The following is a 10569-nucleotide window of genomic DNA, read 5'->3' as shown; positions in this document are numbered from 1 at the left end:
TATATATATATATATGTATATATGTATCTCACATGTACCTATTCTGTAGATAAAATGAATAAAGTAATTTCTTTGGGGAAGGAAATAAGTTCATTAGGCTAGAGTTGGAGATACATAATTTAGAGAAGAGATAAATATAAAAATCATATACCGTCCTTTGAATGGAGAGTAAGAGAGCTTTGAAAATAGTACTTGGAACAAATCTCGCACAGGGAAGTCATCAATGCTTGCTCCATCTTACCTGGATTGGCTTCTTTCATGAGCCAAGGATGATATAATCAACCTTTTAAAATAATGTGTTTATATGGTTCATGTTTTAGCCAAATCTTCTGAGTTAGAGAGACCCTGTTGCTGTACTTAAAATGGACATAGTTTTAGACTTACCTTTCAGCACGGACATTTACTGCTTTTGCTTGTCCATCATTTCTCCGTTTGGTAACAAAACAAAATTTTCTTTGAGGAATGATCCTTGCCTTGACTTGCAGTCCGTAGTTTAGGTGGAGTTGATCGTTTTTCTCTTCCTCTACTCAATTCCAGGGACAAGTATATTTCAGAGGCTTAAGTAATTAGCATATCCATCCTCCTCACCCCAGTGATTGTGTCAGGAATAAGCACATGACTCAATCTGGACCAATGAAAATTAGGCTTGGAAGTTTAATTGGAAATGTCGAGGAAAAGAAACTCTTTCCACTGGATTTGGGGTTATAAGAATAATCTCAGGGCTATGAGGGACCACCACCAGGTGAAAGGCAATATGAATATGAAGTCTAAGTAAAGGAAATCTCTACAGAGGGAAATACACATGGAGAGGGAAGAGAGGCACCTGCTAATAATACTGAATGAGCATCCAGGTCCAGCTATGCCTGAAGCTATTTTACTCCTGAATTTTCCAGATACAAAAGCCAACACATTCTCCATGCTTAAGCCAGTTTGATTTTGGTTTTTGTTACTTGCCACATGAAGACCCCTAACTAACTTGTGTTCAGGGCAATGGGGATCAGGGTACATGTTGGTTGCTGAGATAATTCCACTAAACATTAATATTCTGAAACATTTTGAGAAGATGAACATAGTCCTTGAGATGGAAAAGCTTAACTCTTCCCTCCTCCCCATCTCTATGGCTTCCTCCAAAGAGAGATAATCCCTCATCAGCTCTTTACTCCTCTTCCCTGCCATACATTTTTCCAGATAAATCTATTTTATCTTATTAGATGTTTCTGAAACAAAAAACCAAAACCAAACCAAACTCAGTGCCGTTGAGTCGGATCTGACTCATAGCAACCCCTCCTTGGGTTTCTGAGGCAGTATTACTATAGAAGTAGATTGCCCAACCTTCCTTCCAAGGAGTGGCTGGTGGGTTTGAACCACCAGCTTTCTGATTAGCATTCAAGTGCCTTAGGCACTATGCTACCAGAGCTCCTATTTAAGAAACAAATGCCCTTAAATCCTCAATTTCTTCCTTTTTGGTAGCAGCTGAGGTGAGCAGAGAAGGCAGCACTGTGCCCATTTTTGTAAATAATATTTAAATAAAGAGACAGGAAAATGTATCAGTTATAAGCTTTTTCTTTTTGTAGAATTTAAGCTTATGAATTTATCTACACCCACTATATTCATAATTACAATTTAATATCTGCATACAAAAGCTATGTAAAAATCCATTTTCCCCCCCAAATATACAAGTTTTCTTTTTGGATAGTTTAAAACATTTCGATCACAGATTTCAAGAGTTTTACGCTGAAAAAAAAAAAAATCTAGCAATATCACATAACACTGTTTGCAAAACAAAAATCTTCCAATGACTATAAATTGTTTCCACGTTTGTAGTATTTTTCTGATTCTCAGGACATGAAAACATTATGGGAAAAAAAGGTGTTTTCTCTGAAGAGCGCCTGGAGAATTAATGTGGCTCTGTGCTCAAATTAAAAATCCAAATCAATTAGAACCCAAAAAAGAAAGAAATGGCATAACATCAGCTCATTCGTGCCCTGATATTTTCTCTATCAACAATACCTGTGTAATTAAATAAAGTGTCTTCTTTTGTCTTACATTGTGCTCCGTAATTTACATGAACATTATCTGCATCCTGAGAAGGACAGATTTAGTTGATTGTCTTGTGCATAAGGTGGGTCAGCTTTAACTGTGCAACAGAAAGCCACACACAGCGTTCTTCACTACTTGATATTACTCTTGAAAGTGGCATTAATTAATGTGGAAACATTAGAAATGCACACCTTTTACATTTGCAAACATTTATACAGCACAGTAAAAATTCTGTGACAAAGCCAAACTTTTTTTCCCAGTCTTTTTTTTTTTTTTGTATGTGTGTGTTTTTAATTTCTTTCTTTCTTTTTTTTTTTTTTTTTTAAGATTAAGGTAAAACATTTCAATTGTAAAAAATACACACCGGGCAAATCCTTACCTGGGTAATAAATATCTACATCACAGTACAATAAAATTTTTCTATAAAATTTAAATATGGATTATAATCTACCACTATCAAAAGAAACACTATGCTAATATTTCCATATTATTAAAATAACAGGAAAAATTACAAGCTTATCTTAGAACCTGATGCTATAGCCGTTGTAAAGGGCAAAAGAGATTCAAATGTCTATCATTGCTTTCCTTTTTTGAGAGGAAATGTGGCTTGATTACTCACTTAATTCAGTTCATGAAAAAGGTTTAGCCTTATAAATGCTGGCTATATTTCAAAAACCATAAGACCGATTTCATAATTTATGACTCATGCAACAAAAGGTCAATATGACACGAATAGGTTAGAGTTCCATAGAATAAAAATGTATCACTGACAATGACATGCTTTGAAGGGTGCTCAGCAGTTCTGTGGAGGCTGAGTCTGTGAAGGGGCTTAGTGTTTAAAAGGGGCCAGGGCTTGCACACCTGTTCACAGAAGAGAAACTAGAAAAGCGTTGCTGCGGCAGAGCCGGGTGGCTGATCACCCTGTGACCGCATTGCAGGCTGAGGGGCGTCCCTCGAGGCACAGGTGAGGGGGCATCACTGGGCTGAGGCGTCAACACGTCAAGCGCGTCATTGAGGACCAAGGCTCATTTGACTAGAAAAAGCTCTGAGGTGGCACGTGGTGTTTTGAGCAGAATCATAAAGATCTTATTATTTTTCACTATTTCTGGAAATACTGCACGTCTACACGGAGAGCAAAGTACACTTGAGAGGGACACACACACACACACACACACACCCCACACCACTCATCTCCAAAAGTTAACTGATTTATAAATAAGAATCCCAGTTGTACAGAAGTGTTCATTCTAGTCTACTGGGATGTCTCTCCAATGTGGGAGATGGATGTGAAGGGTATTTCAATCAGATTCACACTTGATTTGAAAGTCCTGACAATAAGAGGAATTAAAAGTGTGTGTGGGGAGGAAGGGTTAAAATCCAGAGCAAATCCCTCATGAGTGAGTTTTATGAGATGGAGTTTTGAGATGCTGGAAGTACCTCAATTGGTTACATAAGGAATGAGTTTAGTTGCTTTGATCACCAGAGAGAGTCATGATCCTTTGAATCCTTATAGCCTTTCCTGTCAACCTGAAGTATGCTAATGCTTGTCCCACAAAGCATAGGGCATTCAGCCGCCAGCAAGATTTTTGGACCTGTGGTGTGCCTGTTTGGGGCAGTCATTTAAGGGGCTGAGGGCCAAACATGACTTAACTTGGGGCTGGATGGGATACTGTAGATGTACTGTACAGTTTGGCCAATTCGCAATCATAGTTAATCCACAAAGCATTCTGATTTAGCTGTAGATCAGCTCTATACCTACACTTGAAGATGTAGGTATGTCTGGTGTGTGTCTGATATAAGGGATTCTTGTCAAACAACATGAGCAAACCTTCTGGGTAAGGCTGCCTGTGGAGTCCGTGAACCCCTCCACTGCTCTGCCTGCTTACCTTCCTCTCATTCCCTTCTGAGGGCAAACTTCACGAAAATCACAGATCTGAGTTAAATAGTTCTCCAATGAGAGTAAACAGAGGGAGCTGAGATCTAAGCAAAGTAAGCACTTAAGGAGAACTGGTTAGAGGATAACTAGAAAAAGCCAAACCAAACAAACAAAAAACCAAACCTACCTGTAGATAAAGTCAAGGCAGGTAAACTAGCCATGACCTTCATGTTTATAATTTTATCACCTGCTTCCTTTCTCTGGTTAGTTAGCAAGTTCTGTAGTGAAATTCTTCCTTTTCCCCAGAAGTCACAATAATTGCTTTAGGCAGTTAACTTTCCCCCAGATTATTTTGATGATAGTTGGGGTTTTCAATGCTGTTCCTCTCCTCCTTTTCCCAAGGCCATGCTGCCTTCTAAATAGTTTATTAGTATTGTGTCAATTTCAACATTATCTTGAACCAACATCAAATATATTTTTCTTAACACTAATAGGGCCATTCTTTTGTCTAATAAACCTAGACACGTGGCTATGAAAGAAATCAAGAGAACCAGATTCTTCTCCCTGAAAGTCATACAATATTAAGAATGAGAAGGATTGGGAGATTGTTTAATCCAAATGACTTCTTCAACACGTGAGAAAACCAAGACCCCAAATCACACACCACCAATGGACAGAGCACAAACTAGAAGTCAGGCACCCTGCCTTCTGGACTAGTTATGCTCCGCCAAACTGTTTTTTTTTTTTTTTTTTTTAAAGTTGGTTTCACAGTGACTTACATTCCTTTGTTTTAGGTGAACCTCCCTGATATGGCTTATTTTCCCTAGTATCTCCAGGATAAGGCAGTAAAAGGTAGGCAAAGGAATAGTTTATATCTATTATACCAGTGAAAGATGAGGTACATTCAATTGCATGGATATATTCTTCGCCCATTTCTGAAGCTGAAGTGGTGAGGTATCACCATTTGTTTTGTGGGCACAAGCTACTCCAGTAAAAGGGAGGCAGCTGGGTACTGGAGATGGGAAAGTGTACGTGCATACAGTCTGCAGACATTTTCTGTATCAGTCAATGAGAGCCCTAGTGGTACCGTGGTTAGCTGTTAACTGAAAGGTCGGTGGTTTGAACCCACTGGCTGCTCTGCAGGAGAAAGATGTGGTGGTGTGCTTCCATAAAGATTTGTAGCCTTGGAAACCCTATGGGGCAGTTCTCCTCTGTTCTGTGGAGCCACTATGAGTTGGAATTGAGTTGACAGCAATGAGGAGGAGCAGTAGCATCAGTCAGGGCAATGGTACAAGAGGGACATAGAGGGTCAGTGGCAGAACTATTATCTTCTGTTTCTGTTTAGTGACAGTAAAGCTATGTAATACCTCAGACTTAGAGGGAAGATAGGGACTAGGAAACATTTGTGAGTAAAGCAAAGAGCTTGAAGATCTAAGACTGGCAGGAAGCAGTCACAAACCATCAGTAAGCACATCAGAACATGGCATTTCCCTTCAACTCAAAAATGTAATCACACCAATCTCTCCTCTGAATTCTTCCAGAATGAGACTCCTATTTCAGCATGTTATCTCTTCTTGATTAGAAGATTTGATCCATTGGGAGATCTGTTGTCAGCTTAGTAAAGATGCAATCAGGGTAAATAACTTTTGGAGCTTGGGAGACGACAGATCAGACACCACTGAAAAGTGACAACATCCTGTAAATAATTCTGATTTGTGAGGGAATTTTCTGCAAGCCTAAACTGTAAAGAAGCCTTCCTACTGTGAGGTAATGCTATGTGAATTTTGGGAAACTTGTGTTACTAATGTTGGTGAAGAGTTCTAATTTCTTTCAGCTCATTGAAAAAGTTCTCCCCCCCCCCTCTTGTTTGCCTCAATCAAATACCTGCACATTTTTGAGTCATACTCTTGTTCAGTGTGTGTTAAATCATATGGTTATTAAAATTACGTTGTAAAGAATAGCTTATTTTAAAGGGCACAAATATTCCTGGGTATTTTAAGTTATGCTGCTAGGAGAGAATTTAAGGGCATCAAAAATGGTGAGCTCTTGAACAGTTGCAAATTTGCTGGGACCTTTCTCTACAAAGCTGAAAGCTGGATGTGATCAGAGGTGGTCTGTGTCCTGCTAACTGGAGCTCTAAAAAAAATCAGGATTGGATCAAGATGACAATATTACCTTGGTTTTAAGGCTTCTTTAGTCTTCTGCCCTGGGTAGTGCAAATGGGTAACCACTCTACCACTAGCTGAAAGGTTGGTGGTTGGAACCCACCCATAGGCACCTCAAAAGACAGGCTTGGTGATCTGCTTCCAAAAGGTCACTGTCTTAAAAACCCTATGGAGCAGTTCTACTCTGCACACATGGGGTCGTCATGAGTCCCAATCGATTTGACAGCAACTAACAATAGCCACAGTCTTCGGTGGCACTATTTTGCTTGCTGAGTCTCTGATCAGGGACAGATAGGAGCTGGTGATGGCTTGGTGCTGGTGAATTAATGATTCTTTCCACTCCACCCCCACAACTGTAAAACCTTCAAAGCATTCACATCAAAGGACTGGAGAACAAAACAAACTAGTTACAAGTACCCGCATTCAAGGGCAATTTCATCCATGTCTATGCCAAAGACTATCTCCCTTTCTCCCCAAAATAATCCCCTCCAAAACAAAGAAACAAAGAAACAAACAATAAGAGAGCTAGGCAATGGAATGAAATGATACCCAGTAGTGCTGTAGGAATTATGAGAATGAATTCAGTCTAATCCTCAAACACTTCCAAGAACAAAGGGGGGAAGAGTTCCGTGGGGCATTCCACCTTCATGTGCAGGAAGCGACTGGCATGGCAGGCTCCAATCATCCGCAGGTCTGTCACCTTCATCAGGAGTTTTGGCCAAAAGTGTGTCACGTGGTGTTTTCGGTAATTGATATAGTGTTCAAAGGCCAGCAGGAAACTGTCTTGGTATTTTTCTATCCTTTCAACGCAGGCAAGCCCTGGGCGATCTGAGGGGAGGAATGAAAATGGATGTTAATCTGGAAGTGGAAAGGAGAAGCCTTACCTTGTTCAGTCTGAGTTAGGTGTAAGCACTTGACATGCTCAATTGCTGTCTGAAAGATTGGAAGTTCTAGTGGACCCAGAGGTGCCTAAGAAGGAAGGCTTGGTGGTTTTTCAAAGATCGGCCACTGAAAATCCTATGGGGTTGTGGTAGTTCAGTTTGTGTGTCAACTTGGCTGGGCCTGGTTGAGTGGCTGGGCAGCTGGATGTAGTATTCACAACAGAGCATTGTTTGATACAATGCTGGTAAAGTACACGATGGCTGCAACAATGGATGCGAGCATACCAGTGACTGTGAAGATGGCACAGAACAAAGCAACATTTTATTCTGTTGTACATGGGGTTGCCATGAGTCAAAATGGACTCCATGGCAACTAACAGTAACAACAATCTGAAAGGAAGGATTAGGCCTAATCTCTCAATCCTCCCTTCTGAGTCTAAACAAAATATATAAGCTCTTGAAATTCCCTATTCAGCTCAAATTGCAATTTGTTCATTTTTATTTTGTGATGTTCTTCATAGCTGAAGGTGGTATGAATCTGCTCACTCCCTTTATCTCCCTGTCTCCTTTCTTTTATCTTTCTTTAAGCATACATGAAGAATTCTCCACAGGGTTCTTTCACTTGTGATCTAAGTGAAAAGTCAACGTAATATTTCTCTGGATGTATTTCCTAAAAAATTAACCAGGGGTCTGTGGTATTAAACTTCCATCCTTGATGAAAGCTAAAGATAAGGTGGCCATATAAATGATAGTGAGAAAATGAACTGACATTTTGATCATGCTGAAATTTGACTAAACATGTTTATGAGGAAAGAAACATTTGAAAGATCAAAGACTGTCGTTAGCTCCTTAAGATGGAAGTCCTCAAAGAAATGTCTTTTGAATAAGACTTTAACTGTCTATTGCTGCAGGACCCAGGAATTTACTGAAAGGTTGGTGGTTCAAGTCCACCCATGGGCACCTCAGGAGTAAAGCCTGGTGACCTACTTCCTGAAGATCACAGCCACTGAAAGCCTGATGGAGCACAGTTCTACTGAGGTCACCATGAGTCAGAACCAACTCAACAGCAACTGGTTTGATTTTTTCCATTCAGTTTCTGGAAAAGCCTCAAAGCAAAAGTCTACAATATTGTGTCACTGAAATATCACACAAATCATGGAGTTTAGAAGACAACTCTGAGGATGAATTAGAGCTTTGGAGCACTGATTTGTAAGTATTATTTGCCAAGTGTAAAGATTCTTGCAATATTTTCCTAATCCTGGAAATATTAACGAAAAAGAACCCAAATCACTAGGGTGAAGAAGATTGAAAAATGTTATTAAGGTATATCATGGGAATGTCTGGTAGTGACAACCCCATATAATCAGAGAATGGGAAGAAATACTCAGTTAAGGTGTTTAATAGTGTTTGGCATCATGTTCACAATTTTTACCATCTCCACATATTCTGTATTTACCTTACTTCCATCCATTATTTACTTAATAATCTGTTTGAATTGATTCACTACAGAGGAAGTGTCATATTACTCAAGAAATAAAGATCCATTTGCCATAAATAGAAAATCACTACAAAAATAGGTACACAGCAAAAAACTTTATTAAGTTTTAGCTCAAGTTCTTACTAAAGACTGCCTGAGATCCAGTTTCTCTTTGTTAAGAAGAGAGGTTAGCAAAAGTTAGAATGGTATCAAAGACAGATTAGCACCAAAGTGAATCTTTTTCCTTGTTTTAATTAGGAGACATAATCAGAGGACTTTAAAGAAACACCTTTCTCACTATGTGATTCAATACTATGTAAAATTCTACCATTAAAATCTCAATTTAAAAAATCACCTTGAGTCTCTCCAGGAGGATAAATAAAAAAACCAGTTGCTGCCATGTTGACTCTGGCTCATGCTCACCTCATGATAGCAGAGTAGAGCTGTGTTCCCCAGGATTTTCAAAGGCTGATTTTTTGGAACAAGATCACCAGACCTTTCTTCCAAGGTGCCTCTGGATAGCTTTACCCTCCAACCTTTCTGTCAGCAGGTGAACAATTAACCCAATAGACTGTACTCCAGGTATATACTTCCACTGATTTAATTCAATTTGTTTATTTTAAAGGAAGCTAAAGCCCAGAGAAGCTAGGGGGTTCATCCCAAATCACATAGGTAGTCCTTATATAGATAAGCTCCAAGTTTTAATTCCATAAAGAATTCTCAGTTTACTTATCACTGTGATTTTGCCTGGATAATCAGCCATTTCTGAATAAACATTCCCTGAATTCTACTAAACACTGGTCTAAGTGCTTGTTGTGCAATTAGAAACATCATTGTTTTCAAAACAGTCTAGAGGGAGAGACAGGCAAGTAAGTGGAAAGTTATAAAGCAGTAACAAGGGATAAGGCAGAAATAAACATAGGGTACTCTGAAAATGTAGACTGTGACTCTGAACCACCTAAAGACTAAAAAAAGAAACACACACACAACACCCACTGTCATCGTGTTTCTGACTTATAGAGACCCTATAGGACAGAGTAGAACTGTCCCCTAGGGTTTCCAAGGGTGTAAATCTTTATGGAAGCAGACTGCTTCATCTTTCTCCATGGCCCCATCTTTCTCCGTGATGCATTTTGCATTTCTTATTATGACATTATCGTTAAAGAAAAAAGTGTAAGCATTATTATTATAATCCCCCCTTTACTGATGGGAATTAGAGGTCTTGATAATGCTCTAAGACAAATGAAAGATGGCTACAAGTTCTTTCTCATTGCTTCCATCTAAAGGTGGACTACTGAATCTGGACTGGTGCTGGAACTTGTTTGGGGCCATAGTATGTGGTAGAAGTGATGCTGTATGGCTGAAGAATGGGCCTTAAGAGATCTGCAGCTTCTGCCATCTTGTGCTTGGAAAATTCCTTTTCGGAATCCAACAGCCATGTAAGAAGCCCAGCTACTCTGTAGAAGAGAGGCTACATGGAGGAAGGCCTGAGCTGGTTTGGGTGTTTTAGTTCCAGCTTCAGCCAATGTGGATGTTTCAAGCCAGTAATTTTTATTTTTTATTTTTTGTTTATTTTAAGAGCTAGTTTTACACTCAGTGTAATGTGTACATTTAGTTTCATTCCTCATTTGCCATGTCCAACCCTAACCCAGTCTCCTCCCCTCCTACCCTGTAACCCTCCCCCTGTGCCCCTCATATTTATGCACTCCTGTTTGTCCTGCATTTTCTCAGTTTGAATGTTGGTCCTCTGGTGTCCCATGGTCTATTGCTCTAAGGGATGTATTATCATAGAGTATGTGGGTGCATCATCCCGGATTGAGTGGTCTGGGTGTACATCTTGTTAACTATTGGACTGAGAGCCAGCCCCTGGGGGTGAACTTTATTCCAGGTGCAGAATGTATTCCAGGGCCATCGTATTGGGAGTCTCACCAGATTTCATCTGACCAGTAATTCTGGTCATTAATGAGTTTTTGGATTTTGTTCCACATTTCTCCCCCCACTCTATCCAGGATCTCCAGTTTTAATCTTTTTCTGAGTGTGGTTGACATTGGTAGTCGGGCACCATCTAGTTCTTCTGGTCTCGAGGGCCATCATGTCCTAGGGCTGACTGCTTCTAAATGCCCTTTTTTT

The 10569-nt window shown here is 39.6% G+C and overlaps 1 protein-coding gene across 1 annotated transcript in view; it reads right to left on the bottom strand.

Annotated features, from left to right (window-relative positions):
* Window positions 1-6667: 6667 nt before the first annotated feature.
* The window catches only part of THRB (thyroid hormone receptor beta), a 99378-nt gene continuing 95476 nt past the window's right edge, over window positions 6668-10569 (bottom strand). Inside the window, exon 7 of the mRNA XM_007936437.2 lies at window positions 6668-6909. Within this exon, the coding sequence (XP_007934628.2) occupies window positions 6668-6909 (242 nt within the window). The remainder of the gene's footprint in view (window positions 6910-10569) is intronic.

The sequence above is a fragment of the Orycteropus afer genome, unplaced genomic scaffold, assembly GCF_000298275.1.
Source record: "Orycteropus afer afer isolate SDZICR_OR568_19922 unplaced genomic scaffold, OryAfe1.0 scaffold00003, whole genome shotgun sequence".
NCBI lineage: Eukaryota > Metazoa > Chordata > Mammalia > Tubulidentata > Orycteropodidae > Orycteropus > Orycteropus afer.
Note: the sequence above shows the minus strand (reverse complement) of the source record. Positions and strands in the feature narration are given on the sequence as shown.